A 17500-nucleotide genomic window follows, 5' to 3' on the forward strand; every position below is an offset into this window, starting at 1 on the left:
AAAGAGTATAATTTTCATCCAGGAGTTGAAAGATATCTCAATACACACACTCCTACAACTTTCCTGTGCTTGTGTGTCTATTCTACACATGAATCATACACACAAACACACACGATTCATGTTGTCAGTTCATGTTGTCATGGTGCCACTTGTGCATGTGAACCACCAATGTTCGCACACACACAGAGAAACACACACACACACACACAAACAGACACACCAGACACACACACACACACACACACACACAAACACACACACACACACACACACACACACACACACACACACACACACACTTGACTCCAGTACTATCCAATGCAACTGCAAGAAAGAAGTCACATGACTCACAGTTATTTTGCTTCCTCATTCAGGGACTGTGCAGGTTACTTGCAACGTCACATTTTCCATCACGAAAATTGCATTTCTCAGTACTTTACTTCCAGTAAATCATCAAGAAAAAATATGAGCAACCTTTATTGATAAGTAAAGATGTATTATCAACAACTTGTCATAACATATCAATGTAGGCGTCATAAGAAAATTACAAAAAACGGCATGTTGCCCTGAGACAACATTGTACCATAATGGACTTGCATATGGCCATATCAAATAAACTAAGTGGGGAAGCAAGTGCATTATATTTGTAATTAAATTAGCAAGGCAAAAGCAAATATTGCATATGCCTGTAAGTAAACTGGCAAATGTATTGCCTGCATTTGTTAGAAACAGTTATAAATATGTAATACTTTACTTTTCAATTGTACTGGCATATGTCTGTTTCTTTCCACACTTGCAACTGCCTGTACACTTTATGTGTGCCTCCTAATTTTTATTTCATTATACTTTCTTACCTTTTACTTTTAATCCTGCCTGCCTCCCTTTTTACCCTACAATGTTCAGTGCTTTGACTACATGATAAAGTGCTCTACAAATAAAATGTATTATTATTATACAAAAGAGCCTGTTTTTTCATGTTGCGATCTGAGGTTTTGTATTGGGGTTTGAGGTCAGGTGGGGTGACTGCTTTCTCCTTTTGCTACATAATGCCAGAAGTGAAAGGGCTTGCTGTGATGCTTAATGAAATGTGCTCAAAGTAAGAGCTGTATGAGGGACCCTTAGGCAGGTTGACCCCTGTATGAGGGCCCCCGTGGAAAGGTGATGCATTAGTGAGGCACCCTATGATGAACAGTGGATGGAAGGATGTATGAGAGCCGCCTGTCTGTGTGAAGTGCATGAGCGTGCTTCATGAAGTTTTACAGAATGCCAGCATATGAATATGTACCCTGATTGACTACTATACCAACATGGTGTTGCGGTCAAGCTGCACACTTGCTACCCCATAGCCCCAAGTTTGAGGCCTGACTGATCCCTCTATTTGCTACAGTGTAGGCATATCCCCTGTGTTTCTCTTTTGAGACAAATTACTTACTAAACTTTCATAAAGTCAGGTGCAGGCAGAGGGAAAGTGGATGTTGTTATGTGTGTGTGCATGAGTGTGCATTGGTATGCATGGGTGTACGTGCACAAACTCATGGATGTGTGTGGGTGCTTGTGTGTGTATGTGTATACCTGAGAATGTTTGGGGAGATGTATGGAGCTTTTAACCAGTAAATAACAGTGATTTTGATTATTTCATATGATAATTTGTATGTTTTAATCATTATAACTTCATATCTGTAAAATATTGATTTTCATTCCACAATGGTACAATGTTTCCTGGGAGTAGGCTAACAACTAAATTTAAAATTTGATTTTTGTTAAGTATGAGACTTGTAATAGGCTACATTGAAAACCAGATACATATTTTTGTTAAGTTATAGGTGTTTTAAATAAATAAGTTAGCTTTAATTCTTAAAAATAGGAATTATTTTACTTTTTATGGTTATCGTACAATAATGTCTTATTATATATATATATATAAAAATATATATATAAAAATATTATTATTATTGTTTAAGTGTACATTTTTGTACATTTTTAAGCAGAAAAAACAATGCCAATATTTTTTTCCACAAGCATATCAAGATGGGTAGCCTACCATAGAGGGTTAAAAATAGTTTTTGTCATTTTTATTGGTATTTATGTTAAAATAAGAGCAGTTAAAACTGTCTGGAAAAAATGAACCACGAACAGTAGGCTAAATTAAGGGGGGTAGCAACGAACAGTGTTTAAAAGTTAAAAGAAAGGCAATGTTGTCATGGAAATGAGCCCTAATGTAGGTGCCCACCATTAACCTTTGACAGCATTAGTCAAGCCGCGGGCGGGGGGAGCGCTGTGGGGCCAGCGCAGACAGTTGGATGTTAAAAAGGAAATTCACACTCATTTCCTTCGTGTGGTTTCGTTACAAATCAACAACATCCTGTTCTTTTGTGGACCCTGCTGCTTGTGTTTCACTGCGGAACATCATAAACGCGCGTTTTACAGCTCGACAGCTCAATAGGCTCGCTGTGAACCTTTTTCCATACGTCTTTCAAAAAAGCCAAGTCGACGCAGAGCAGTAAATATATTTATGTTGGTCAAGTCATAGAAGTTGTTTTCTTGGCCGTGTTTTTCACTGCGAGTATAAAGTGCAGGCAACGCAGAGTTTAAGATTAATCCATGGTTGAACTAATAGGCTAGTGACGAAATGTAGCCAACACCATCTGGGTTCAGTGCTTGACTGTCATGGCCTTGTGAATGATATATAATTCAATCCCTCTGCTTATACCAAAGGGCTTCTCTCTTGGTAACTGAATCGCACTGCTTGGCATTTGCTAACCTTATTTGCATAGCCTAGGCTACAACATTGAGAAAGGAACGCCATTCCTGATTTAATATTCGAGTAGGCCTATATATCAATCATGTAAGCTGAGCTGAGTAGCCTAAGATGCTGATTGGGCCTATGAATAAGTCTTTTGGACTATAAATAGTCGCAGACATGTATCAATATAATCAAATAATTGAAATGAAACATATCCCATAATTGTATTTCCTCAATTACATTGTGTTTCATGTAGCAATTGTTCACTTCGCTCATTTGGATCGCGGGGCTCAGTGAGGGTCTGACTGACTGAATGAATGAGTGGGCTAGCACATACATAAATAAGCAGCGTGGCGTGAGACGCAGAGCTGGTTCATTCATGTAATCCTCTCCGACATTGCCCTTGTGACGAAAAGCCTCCCATTCTTCCATTCATGAAATTCTGGTTACACGCTTGCGCAATGAAATTCGGAGTCCTCCCATTCATAAAAAAGTAACCGCTGCATTTGCGCTGTGAGTTCCACTGCCCTCCCATTCACAAAAAAATCTGTCAAGGCATCTGCGCAGTACGTGTCTCACCCTCCCATTCATAAAAAGCCATTTTCCTCATGTAGTTGCAACATCGTATCAAAAACCCAGCGTCTCCACTGCAGTGCACTTCGAACGGATTGTGGTCAAGGTTTTTTTTATGCCCCCTTACACGCTTTTACCTGGGATTTATATCTTTGGAATATACACGAAGACGCTGCATTCAAGAAACAGGGAAATGCCTTATTTCTTTAAACTGGTAAGTTTACGAAATGCTTATTTGCTGTACATTTAAGGGGTGAATTTATTTGCTGATAAATCTTCAAAAAAGCTTATCTTTGGTGTTAGTCTAACGTAAATATGCTGATATATCTGTCCATCGGTCTTTTGCAATGAGCTGGACCTGTTTTTATTCTCTGTATCAATTCTCAACCACGGATCCAACTGTAGCAAGGTTGTGCGGTTTGGGCGAACGACTGGAATTGGCATACGACACGAAATAGCTTACTTTAAATGCAACTCTTCGGTCCTTTCGACGAAGATCGAAAGCTTTGCTAGACGACGTGTTGGTGACGGACATGCTGGTGCCATTTTTATGGGCAGTTGGCTTCTCGCGTTCTATCGCGGACCATTGCGTTACGCTTCTGTGCTGCAGATTTTGCGTTTACCATGAGCAGAGGTCAGAGGGTGATCATTTTCTGTATGAAATCTAGTTAGAATAGATAAGGAGAATAAGTCGATTAAATAATCGATGTATACCTGATAAATTATGCACAACGTGTATAAGACCACCGTCTTCAACGCACTTGGAAGAACGTCTAGTGTCTCCTCACATAAGTCGAAATGAGTCACAGCTCCGAATCACAACGCGCATTTATCGATATAATACAGAGGCATGACAGTATACCAATGACGCCAGATGAAATAGCCTACCTCTCTCCCCGACAGTACGCTTCTGAACCAGTGAGATCGTAGGGGGAGAAAGCGCCGTCAACATCTGTAGTGTAAAGGCTCTAACGTTACCGAGAGCTGGTTGTATTCACATCCTGTATGTCTGCCAAAACAAGCTATGTCGCAACAGGTTTATCCTATCTAGTGGTTAAATCGCCGTATCTCGCGTTAAAAGATCTCACCAATCTGGCGATAAGGCCGTGCACGCTGACATGGCATAACATAGGCTAAAATTGTGATTTCTAATCTCAATGTTTTTATTTTTTTATTTTATTTTTTATAAAGTTGCCATATGCCCTGGAAGACGTCTGTCATTTTGCAAACGGTTATTAATGGCTAGATATCTAGCCCTATGTTTGTGCCGGTACAAGATTTACAGAAAATAATATCGTACATTTGAACAAAGGATAGCCTGATTTGGAATATACAGTGGACAAGAATTCGTTTTTCAATCAGGTTGAATATGCAATGAAAATATCTTGTAATAATTCTTTAAACATTCGAATGTCAAAGTTTTAAAAGCGTATTCCCTACGTCTAAAAATGTATTGTATGAGGTGCGCAAATTAAAGAGAAATTAACAACATGGTAATAATCTATTAATTACACATTAACGTATTGTCATGTTTACCCGTTTCAGGTGTGCGTGATTGACAGTCACCGAGATAAAGTGTTTGAAAATATTCCTTCTGCAATTAGATATAACTCTCAAAGTCAGAGTATGAGTCATACAAGCATGTTGGTCGCCTGCCTTTAGTTCAGTTATCTTCAGTGGTCTCTGTCCACATAGTAGCCAATCCACAGTGTTGCCTTGAAGTACCTCTCAGTGGTTTTGGATCCTAAAATGGACTTCAGTCACTTGGCAAACATGTTTTACTATTTTTACTTGAATGCTTGCTGCATATGGATGGTGGCAGAAAATGGTGTTGTTTGGAAGGGCTAACCATTTGATTGGGATTGTAAGGATTTGGGTGTTTTCGTAATTAAGGGTCTTAAAATTGCTATAACCACCAGTAAAAAAAATAAAAAATAAAAAAAAGTGGTACAAACCAATCAGGAAACATCCAAAAAGACAGCCATCCCTACTTGCCAATCATTGTGTTTGTACATTGCATAGAAGGGAGGGGATGGACTAAGTGACTAGGTCTGGCAGTGGTTAGCAAGAAATGCTAACATTGCTGACAGCAGCTTTCATTCTATAAATTTACCTTGAATAGGCCTAATTTTAAACCTACAAAACTGGTGTAATATTTGGTTATGCTTTACAAATATGAATGCAAATGTTAGATCTGACAACCGTATAAAAAGTAGTAGTAGTGTAGACATTTTACATGTAACAGGTAAAAGTTGTTTCTCACATCTTAGATAGTTGCAATTAACCCTTGTTGGGACCAGGCAGACTGTACCCGAGTTTCTTAGGAGGTGGTCAGCTGACAGCAGTTCTGTTCTCTCCCCCAGCACTGACCTCCAGGTGCCGCGCCGCTCTCCGTTGGCCGTGCGAGGGACACCGCCCTGAGCCCCATGGAGTCCAGAGTACCCCACCACATCCCCGGCGTCTCGTCCTCCATCATGGTACAGCCCTTGCTGGACAGCCGCGTGCCCTACGGCCGGCTGCAGCACCCGCTCACCATCTACCCTATCGAGCAGATGAAGTCGTCGCACGTAGAGAACGACTATATCGACAGCCCGGCGGCCATTGTCTGCCAGCAGCCGCATGCGCAGCCCAAGCACCTGGCCGCCAGCCGGCAGACTGATGCCCACCCACAGCACCAACACCACCACCATCACCACCACCACCACCACCACCACCATCCACACCCACACACGCAGGACTCCACCCACCCATGGATCAGCTTCAGCGGCCGGCCCAGCTCCATCAGCTCCAGCAGCAGCACTTCCTCCGACCAGCGCCTGCTGGACCATGCTGCCCCCACCCCAGTGCTGGACTCGGCCTCCACCACCACCACTACGGCCTCCTCCAACTCCACCTCCTCCTCCTCCTCCTCACTTCCCCCTGCTGCTGCGGCGGCTGCTTCTTCTCTGGGCCGCGTCCCTGGCAGCGGCAGCGGCGGCTTCCAGGCCAAGCTGCTCAGCGCCAAGCCCGCGGACCTGAAGACGTCCGGGTCGGCCGCGCCGGACGGCCCCGTGGGCTCGCTGCTGCCTGCCGAGGCCAAACACCTGCTGCTGTGCGAGCGCTGCGGCAAGTGCCGTTGCACGGAGTGCACGCTGCCGCGGGTGCTGCCCTCCTGCTGGGTGTGCCACCAAGCATGCCTCTGCTCGGCCCAGAGCCTGGTGGACGCCGCCACCTGCATGTGCCTGGTCAAGGGCGTCTTCTACCACTGCGCCGAGGACGAGGACGACGGCGACGAGGGCTCATGCGCCGACCGGCCGTGCTCGTGCGGGCCTGCCCACCGCTGTGCCCGCTGGTCCTTCATGGCGGCGCTCTCGATGGCGCTGCCCTGCCTACTCTGCTATCTGCCCGCCGTGGGCTGCGCCAAACTCTCACAGAAGTGCTACGACGGCGCCCGCCGCCCGGGCTGCCGCTGCAAGGCGCCCGCCGCTGCCAAGGCCGGCGTGGCGGGGATTCTGGGAAAAAACGGGGGAGGCTTGGACAAGCAGGCTTCGTGATGGCCAGCCAGAGGTGGCGAGATGCTTGAGACGTTCGGGGCCGATGGTGGACAGACTGCATTGGCAGAGGATAATCTGAGAGGATATGTGCCACCCACACCCTTACCCCACCCTCTTCCCAAGCTGCTGGAGGTCCTCTAATCATGGTACTTACTCACAAGGATTCAGACTGGATGCAAGTCCTAGTGTCATAGTGTGACATCTCAAAAGAGCAGTGGCAACATTGCATATATTAGCCTGGCAAAAAAACACAAAAAAAACACTTGCTTACTTCACAGTCCTGTTTTTACAAGTGCAGATGAGAACTGTGGGGATGCCGTTGCTGTTAGTTTTTCAGCGCCAGAAGGCTTAATAGCTCTTGTTAATACATTTTGGCCACACAACAAAGTAGCCTACTCACAACTTGTATCACTATCGTGTCAGGTATAGGAGTCAAGTTTCTTAACGTTCAAACTTGTGTTTTGTTCTTTTTTCTTCTGGAGAAAAACAAGTATTGCCCACACTAGAAGTAACAGGAGAAAAGTACAGTGGCTTAAACATAGCATCTGACTTAGCTAAAGACAGAAGTGAATTTATAGCGTATGACATATTACAATCACAGCATGTGCTACCTTCCACTGCTAGGACGTTGTGAAGCTTGTGTTTTGACAAAAGATCTAACGCAAGCTGGAATCTTCTGTTGTCATTAGTAGCCAGTAGGGAGGTTGTAGTCATAGGCCATACTGTTCTAAGACAGGGGTAAATTCCCTTTAAAGGAGGCTCTATTTAAAAAAAAAAAGAAAAAAAAATCTTTTTTTTTCTTTGTTATTTAATTTATGTATAACAATTAACATGCCTCCACACCTCCTCTCAGATATGCATGTCATGCCCGGATGTGAACTTTGTCAAGGGTTAAACACCAGATCGCTAGATGTTTTAGTGAGATGTTGAAGATCCACCTCAGGGATCATGTTGACCATAGGAAAAAGATAAATATGTAGGTTGAGTATACTCTGCATAAAGGAAACAACATAAAGGAGACTATTCTGAATTTCTAAGAGTTAGGTGGTTGAGGAGAGGGGTGGTATTTGTAAGCTAATAATAGATTGAGGCCATAACCTTCCTTTAAGTTTGAAGGCAAGCCACAACGATAGCTGATCCCTCTAGCCTTTTTGACAAAATAAACCCACCTTACCATTTAGACTAACTTTTTAGCAGAATCAATACCCCTTATAATGGACAAAAGCACAGTATTATAGATAATGGCCAAACAATCCCCTCTCGGTTCGTGAAGCCCCTGTCCCTGTAGTCTACTACACTTAATATATACCAAACATAATCTAATATTTTTGCTGCTCAGCTGTGTATGTGTGTGTGAGAGAGATAAAGAAAGAGTGTGTGTGTGTGTGTGTGTGTCATAAAATTTAATCTATTTTCTTCTAATGTATGTTTTTGGCTTATATGGTATTCCGAAGAATTTGCCAAAGGAGTACACTTCCACTACTTTTTTTTTTTTTTTTTAGGAACATCTTTATTGTGCACCAGGTAGTCAAAAGAGGAAAAGTTTGAAAAGGTGTACTGTACCTTTATTTTGTTAGGATGCCTGAATGGCAGAAAGGGGCTCTGCCAATCCACCGTCTAGATTCACACTTTTCGTATGCGAATGTCATCACTCTGCCACCACACGCACCAGACACTGCACACGATCCTGCCCGTACATGTCTTGGTGCACCAAGCCGAAACATAACGAAAAAAAAAAAAAAGAAACACTACTGTTCTTAGTCTTGAATGTATGAGGAGAATTACATTTTTTTGCAGATAAACCCGTGGATATAGGTGCCAAAATAGTGATAAGTGGTGAGACTTGCATAGTTAGGGACGTTGCTAACATGTCAACAATTTGTCGATAATATTAGAAACAAACCTATGCAGGTTACATGTTGTAAATAGTTCCAAGAATCTAGCAATCTTTAGGTGAGTTCAAAATGTCCTGGAAATTGCATGGTACAGTGTAATAATGATTCTTTAAAACACACAAACATGAATATATCTATATACATATATATGTATGTATAGAGAGTTAAATATAGATTATATATATATATATATATATATCATTGGCTAATGATTGTGGGTGATGGAAAAGACGAGGGCATGGAAAGGTCTTTTAGTAAAAGCACTTGATTTGGAGAAGTGTAGCTAGGCAATAAAAATACCTCTTCATGGTGTCTCTGGCCTGTTTGAGTGAGGTGCCAACATTTGGACCTTGTCCTTTAGTTTGGAGTAATTTAGTCCCCAGTATGTCTGTTACCAACAGCCCCACATCCAGTCGGTCATTCTCTATTCACTGCTGCAGTCTCAGACCAACACCCCCACCCCACCCGCCAAAAAAGAATCTTATGCTACATCCTCTTGTTTTGATTGACATGTACAGCTGTGCTGCGTAACTCTGTCAAAAACCTCTGGATGGGATTGAACGTCCCTCTCGAGCCACATTCCATTCCATCTGATTCACCAGTGAATCTCTTAGCTGCTCAATGTCCGTCTTTCTGTCTCTCTCTCTTCCCCTCTCTCTCTCTCTCTCTGTCCTGTTTTTCAGTTTATCGTTTTGGCTCTTCTTTTTTTGTGGCTCGGGGGGAGACGGACCACTGGCTCACCCGGTCCTCTGAGCATGCTCTCAATCATCGCTCCCCCACAGGAAGGGAACATTCCATCCCCTCGCCAGAATGCTGTGACTTCATCTCCTTCTGTTCCGTGGTGCAGCCTTTTGGCTATGAGTGTTTTAGCCAATGAGAGCTTTTAATTCACTCAAAAAAGCAACACTTCCTGTGTGCTTGTCCGTGCTCCATGGATCCTTCTTTTTGTCTTTCATTTTCTATTTTCTTTTTTTTTTTATATTTGCATTGTCGAGGGAAAAGAGCTCTATACTATTTCGTTTTGTTTTAAAATGACAAAGCAGAACCTCCCATATAAAATGTCCCTGTATAGATATATTTATTTTGAAGTTCTATTTTATATAGTATTTATTTAGATGCCTACTTTTTGTTTGTGAATAAAAGCTTATGTCAAAACGGAATGTACATTGAAATTGGAAATATATATTGTTAAATATAAAACATTGTTTTGTCTTTTATTCACCACACTTGCATCATTACAGTTTTGATACTAGAATTAAGTGAATTTAGTTCATATGTATGTCAATCTGAGGGAGGGGCGATGAGAAAATTAGGGAAAGAGAGAGAGAGAGAGAGAGAGAGAGGGAGGAAAGAAGTAAGGAATACATGCAAATTTGTGCTCCCATGTGTCAGCCACCAATTGGATGATGATATCACATGTTATGACATGCTTCTTGCACCTGTGATTCCTGGAGGCTCCAGTAAGATGTTAGCCTCTGAATCGTACACACACTCACGCACACACACACACACACACACACACACACACACACACACACACACACACACACACACACACACACAAGACAGACAGACAGATTGGCAGACAGAAAGACAAATGCAGACCTACTCAAACAAACCTACAAAACACACATATAGACTTGGCTCTAAGGCTGAGCATCATCACAGGGACTCACCTGACATGCATGTCATACTCAAAAGCCTTTAATTTTCGCTTCCTTTCAAACAATCCCCTCCAAAACACACACACTCTATTTTTTGTTCCTCACACCTGAGGCAGAGACAGACTAGCCTTGAGGCCTGGAGAGTGTCTAATCAGTGTGAATAGGTTAAGGCAGGCTGCAGCTTTCATAACCCTGAAGGGGGGGGGGGGGGGGGGGGGTCCACACAATTCAACTCAGCCTCTCAGCTGTCCCTACACTTCAGCATATGTGACACAGGAATTACGCCGAGTTGAACAAACGCTCGACATAGCGCAGATGTTGTTTGAACAGTCTTAACAGCATGGGGCGGCGCTGGACAGAGTGCATGTGTGTGTGTGAAAGCACTGTGTGACTTTAGTGTGTGTGCATATGTGTGTGTTTATGTGTGTGCGAGTGTATGCATGTGCATGTACAGTATGTGTGTCATGTTGGTGAATGTGTGCATGTGCGTGTGCGTGTGTGTGTGCAGAGGCGCACCTTGGCAACAGGCAAGGCAGGCAACTGCTTGGAGCCCCGAGCCGCTAGGGGGCCCCCAACATGGTCTCAGTGTGTTTCCGGTGGGACAAGCGAGAATTTCGTCAATAGAGATTGAATGATGTATTTTGCGTGCTCCTGTCCTGTTGTACAAATAGTACATCTGTACATGTAGGCCCTATATGCTATGGCCTTATAAACAGCGGATCTGTGTTCAAAAGAGTTCAAAGAATACGCACATATTTAGGCTACTGTGGTAAACCTCAATCAAGGGTGCAGTGATGACGGATCAACATCGGAGTTTGGCATTTAGGCTACTCAATGAAGTTATAGTAGGCTAATGTTAATTGGCAGAAAGATTGAACATGGTTTGCTACATCTATATGACAATAAACTTCAGCTAGCTAGCGACAGTTACAACTAGTTAAGCAAGGAGATGGTTAACGTTATGTTTGTATTAGGGCTGTCAGCCATAACGTGTTAATCGCGATGTGAGTAAGGACCATGCACATTAATTTTTTTAATCACAATAATGACGTGCCGCCAAAGATTTTTAATTTTACACCGTCACTTGTTCTGTTATCAACGATCCTTTTTGGCTGCCAATATTTTGACCCTTTGATGCACCGTTTCTTGTCCTCAAACTGAGCCAAAGCTGCCGCCACTAATATTGTTTGGCCCAGTCAAATTATTCTGGCAGTCCTATTTTTAAAAATATTTTATTTTACGATATCGATTTACAAATAGCCTATTCACCAATCAGACTGCGAGTTGGTGCTTAAACAAATATGAGAAAGAACACCAGAATGCATTGGATCCTGCTGGATATTGTGCTTTTGGCCTTCTTTTTGGAGCAGATAGGCCACCTTGAAGGTGCCGCTGCGTTTCGTAGTGTGGTATGATATTCTTTTTAACAGCGACAGCGTTGTTGCATATCAGATACACAGGTTTTGCATTTGTGAAACCGGGTAACACAAAACCCAAAATTTTCTTTCCATTCCTCTTTATAGGCCCAGCTATTTTTGTCCCAGCTCCAACTCCTTTAGTTCGCTTCTCACTCTGCATGCTAATATTTCTTGTAAGCAAACAATAAACATTGTAATATTGTCAGGAGATGGGTCAACCAACTAGCTTATTTAAAAATAAAAGATAGACTTTATCCAAAGAAGTAATTAGAATAAGTCAGGCTCCGTGTTAAACTGTCCATCAATGCCAAAATTATTGTAGCCTAGTGCCTAGTGTTGTAGTGCCCACATTTACTCTTCACAATATTGAAAGGGGACTTAAAACAGAGTTCATCAAGATAAATGAATTACTAATTTTGGGTATAGGACCCCAATAAAAACGATTTCACTTCTATACTTTATATTGTTTTTTTATTTATTCTATTTATTTCTTTTATTCTTTACATTTATATTTTCAAAATAACAAGGTTTTTCGTTGGTGTCAGATTATTTATAGCCTAACATAATGGTGAAGAACACTGGTCGGTAGGGCTCCCTTGGAATTTTTGTTTGGGGACCCCACAGACTCTAGAATCGCCTCTGCGTGTGTGTGTGTTTTATGTGTGCACAGGTGTATATTTGGGGAGACACGTCAGAAGTTGTTCCAATAAGTCATTTCATGTGGAGTGAGGCCAAGAGGAATCAAACCCCCAACCTTTTTTATATCACCTGGGCCTCCCCACCTCAGCACCTGATTACAGGTAAACAGGGAGAATTCCCTCGTGTGCGAATGTGTGTGTGTCTTTATGTGTGTCTGTGCATGAATGTGTGTGTGCGTGTGTGTTCTGCACCTGGAGATGCAACTGTTGAACTAATTTCCCTCTGGCAGAACTTACACTTTTACTTGCCTGCTCTTCTGTCATCCGCCTGCTTCAGGTGACATACATGCGTGTGTGTGTTTCTCACCAGCCTCATCCACTGTCCAAACATACACACACACACACACACACACACACACACACACACACACACACACACACACACACACACTGTACAACAACGAACCACATACTCATAAATACTCATCAGGGTTGGCTTCCTTCACACAAACATCGAGTCACCCTCCTCAGGAGGAAGTTCAACCAGTGTCAAGCTATAAATCCCTGTCAAACTCCCAACACAACAAGCCCTGAAAGGACACACTCTTTTCCTGAACTGTGTCTGCTGCCAGTGGTGTATTGAGCTCATGTTAACATTAGCCACACACACACACAATGCTTTTAAAATGAGGTCACCACACCCCTCTCTACTGCCCTGTGCTGCTGGCTCACATTACAGTTTGAACTCAGAGAGGTCATCCTTATTAGCATGCACATCCTGTGCACACTCATCCTTTTCTCTCTCTCTTTCTCTCTCTCTCTCTCTATCTCCTTTCTCCATCTGTCCCCATCTTCTTTTCTTTGCATGTTGTATTGCCTTTCCAAGGCTAATTCTTAACTTTTGCGTATTAGCTTTCATGTCATGGAGGGCATCCCGGCTGCAAGACAATACCCAGTGTGAACAGGCAGTTAGGAGTATGCATGTGGAGCTGTTGTTTAGTGTTGGCCAGCCCTGACCTCTCTCAAGAGTGCCAGTCTCACAAACACACAGATACAATGGAGCGGCTCCAATAGTGAAGCAGTCAATGCCACTGACACAGAGGTATAGACCCTTTCAACAATAAAAACAAAAACATTGCTTGAACGTTCTATTTGGTTCCCAATATGATGTTGATAATGGAACTCTCTTGAAAGCGTCTATATTAAATATACATTTATTTTCAATAGCCAACCCTATGGCTATAGACCCAAGAGGAAGAGGCATAAATGGTGTTCACAGGAGGTTCAGCAACCTGGCGCAGCACTGCACGTGTGGCTTCCTGTGGTCCGGCGTGGCTCCCCCTGCGGCCACGCGGCCCCTTCTCCTCACCGACTCACTGGACAGCAAAGCGGGAACGCGCAACTCTGCCGGTGCCAGAGTGGGACCAATTAACATGCACCAGCAGCCGCCACGCACTGCTCTCTCTCTCTCTTTCTTTCTCTTTCTCTCACTCTCATTCACACTCTCCCTCATTCTCTCTTTTCTTTCATATCCACTGTCTCTCATTCTCTCTCTCTCTCTCTCTCTTTCTTTCTCTTTCTCTCACTCTCATTCACACTCTCCCTCATTCTCTCTTTTCTTTCATATCCACTGTCTCTCATCCTCTCTCTCTCTCTCTCTCTCTCATCCTCTCTCTCTCTCTCTCATCCTCTCTCTCTCTCTCTCTCTCTCTCTCTCTGCTTGGCCTGCTGTGGTGGCTGGGTCACGTGGCTGCGCTGTGCCGCGCCGCTCGGCTCTGTGCGCTGTGCAGGGGCCCCTGGGTCTGGGAGCAGTCGGAGCATTTCCTAAGTGAACTCTTCCATGCAGCCCGGCCTCCAGCAGACATCCTTCTGCAGATGACATATTGCAAAACTCCCCTGCACATCTGGTGCAGTACTCACCAACCCCCCACCCTAACACACACACACACACACACACACACACACACACACACACACACACACACACACACACACACACACACACACACACACACACACACACACACACACACACACACACACACACACACTACCACCATCTTCTCTCTGTCTTTCTCATTGACAAAAAATTCTCACAATCTCTTTTTCTTGAACACAGTCTCGCTCCACGTGTACACTCTTTTCACACATTAGCAGGCTAATTATATGTCTTTTGCATACACTGATGCACTCACACACACACACACACCATCTTTACCTTGGCCTATTATACTCTATATATTTCTTTCATTCTCTCTCTCTCTCTCTCTCTCTCTCATTGGTACCAAGTCAGTGGCTACTAGCTGGTCCAGGGTCAGGGCCCAGGCTGAAGATCCAGATCAGATCAGTCTGGAGGGTCCACTGGCCACAAACGCCGCCACTCGAGAGCATCCTGGGAGAGGAACAAACTGACCGGTGTAATGTAATGCCACTCAGCCTGATGGACAGGACAAGGTGAGAACCCCACCCAGCACCCAGCACCTTGCACTGCCTGACTCCACCAGGTCCCAGTGTGTTATGAGATTCACACAAAAAGAAACAGAAAGGAAACCTTTATGACAACCAACACCAAAAAATAAACGAGAGGAGGACAAGAGACAGTGGAGGAGAACAAAGGCATGGGTGAAAGGGGCAAGGGGGTGAGAGAGAGGAAAAAAGAAAGAGACAGAGAAGGGGGAAGTGCAAATGAGAGAGAAAGAGAGACCAAGAGAGCAAGAGAGAGAGAGATAGAATTGAATCCACGCCAAAACGTTTCAGTGAGCACCAGCCAGACTCCCTCATTCTCCAAAAGCCCGTGGAATCCAACCGAGCAGAGCCTTTAAACAAAGAGCCAGTGTCCCCCGATCACCTCCCCTCAGCGGCCCTCCTCCTCTCCTCCGGAAAGCACTTCTTATCACCCTTTGCTGCCTGGCTGGTATCAGAGGGGCAGGTTGTGCTAACACCCGGCCTAAATGGATTGCGCTGCTCCAGAATATAGTCGGTTGACATGAAAAACAACAAAAAAAAAGGTCTGGCAAGTGTTTTTGCGTTTCCCTCCCCAACTCTTAAGCAAAACATTTGTTATTCGAATGGACAGATTTCTTCCTGCCACCACCCAACAATGGGGAACCCATTCATTATGTCGGAGGGGAATATTTACAAGGAATCTCTACACCCTAGATTCAAAACGGGCTGTTTGTGTGCTAGATCTAGAGCTCACTTGTTATGTGAGGGGTCCGTCTATGGGGGTGATTTGAATGTGGTGAATTGAAAGTTGGACTCCTATGCCTGTCGTGTGCAGATGCACGAGGGCACCACATCTATAGCCATGTGACCTGCACTCAGCTTTTCTGCATGTTTTATTAAAGCATGAAAATGATTTGCAGTTAGCCATGTCTTAAATAATGCAAAACACACCTTCACTTCACACCCACATACACAGCCACATGCACGACGCACCAATACACACACAAACAGTACTTTTACACATGCTGACACACACAGCTTTAGATACACACACACACACACCCACACACACACATCCATGCACACACACACACACATGCTTATTGCACTGAAAAACAGGCCCTCCACTGAGTGCAGCCATCCCCTGAGGCACTGAAGGGGCCGGGCAGGCCAACACACACACACACACACACACACACACACACACACACACACACACACACACACACAAACACAAACCAAACTTGGCTTCCGACGCCCACTTGGCCTGTGGAGCAGTGCATTCCTGGGGATCTCATTGTCAAAGCCAAACACTTCCTCTGCTACACAGCCAGCACTGCTGCAATTACATTGCAGACATCACATACACACACACACACACACACACACACACACACACACACACACACACACACACACACACACACACACACACACACGCACTCTTAAGTATTTGTGCATATGAAAAGCAAATAATTATATACACTTATATTAAAGCATTAATTTATTAAGATATTTGTGGATTTGGACAAATACACAATGCATGGATATATCGAAAGAGTCAGGGGAAAGGAATAAGTTAAGTTGTCACACTGGATAAGCTACCACATGGTACATTTCTCCAAAACTAGGGGCACACTCTCAACAAGTCAACATTTTGTAACCTCTGATCAAGGTCACAAGAAAATTAGCTTATCACAATTTTCCTACTTTTCAAAATAAAACTATGGCATAGAATATATGATTTGCTACATTCGATAGTTGTTTCTGCCATGTCTGTGTGGAACTCTTTTCAAACAGTTGACCTAAGGGCTGTACTATGAAGCAGGGTAACTGGCTAACCCGGGTATCTTTGGGGGTAACAGGGGGGCTGAAGCAGTGTTTTTAATATGAAAGATTAAATCTATTAAAATACAATTAGTCTGATTTGCTTAATAATCAAGTGCAACAACTTACCCTACTATGGGAAAAGTTGTCATAAGTGTCTCAAGTCAATGTATAATCATTTTGCACTGAAATATTATGACAATACAATGAATATGAAATATGGGCCCATGACATAGGCCTGTCATATGGTACAACCCTTGTGTATATATAGTCTATTGTGAGAGAATAGTGTGACTATGCCCCGCTCTCCCTATGAGAGACTTAGTGCACATCTGAACAAACACACATTTGAAAGCAAGCCCGACTTTTATTATCAGGCAAAAAAGCCTCAGGACTTTAATTCGTCCTGAGGATTTAAACGGAAAACACTCTGACACATGAACACATACACACACAGAGAGAGAGAGAGAGAGAGAGAGAGAGAGAGACAGAGACAGAGACAGACAAACACTCAATGACTCACACCCCATTCACCTTGTAGACTTGACAGGAAGTCTTGAAATAGCTGACCTAAGTGAGGAAATGGGCTATTTCTGAAACCGTTGTGTGTGTTTCCGTATGAACAGATTTGTGCGTGTGTGTGTGTGTGTGTGGATGTGTTTGTGTGTGTGTGTGTGTGTGTGTGTGTGTGTGTGTGTGTGTCACCACGCTGTGTGCAGTGTGGCCTTGAGCTCCTCTGTTCATTTCTTTTCTTCCTGGTCCTG

The 17500-nt window shown here is 43.6% G+C and overlaps 1 protein-coding gene across 1 annotated transcript; it reads left to right on the plus strand.

Annotated features, from left to right (window-relative positions):
* The first annotated feature begins 3386 nt into the window (after positions 1–3386).
* On the plus strand, positions 3387–9915 carry spry4 (sprouty homolog 4 (Drosophila)). The gene is made up of 2 exons (XM_076274675.1): positions 3387–3530; positions 5680–9915. Exon 2 carries the CDS (start codon positions 5743–5745, stop codon positions 6847–6849), a length of 1107 nt encoding a protein of 368 aa, XP_076130790.1. The 5' UTR covers positions 3387–3530; positions 5680–5742; the 3' UTR covers positions 6850–9915.
* Positions 9916–17500: the final 7585 nt, after the last annotated feature.

The sequence above is a fragment of the Alosa pseudoharengus genome, unplaced genomic scaffold (assembly GCF_046254945.1).
Source record: "Alosa pseudoharengus isolate Yale_2024_CS ecotype anadromous, Long Island Sound unplaced genomic scaffold, YU_APseudo_1.1 YU_APseudo_1.1_scf_8, whole genome shotgun sequence".
Lineage (NCBI taxonomy): Eukaryota > Metazoa > Chordata > Actinopteri > Clupeiformes > Clupeidae > Alosa > Alosa pseudoharengus.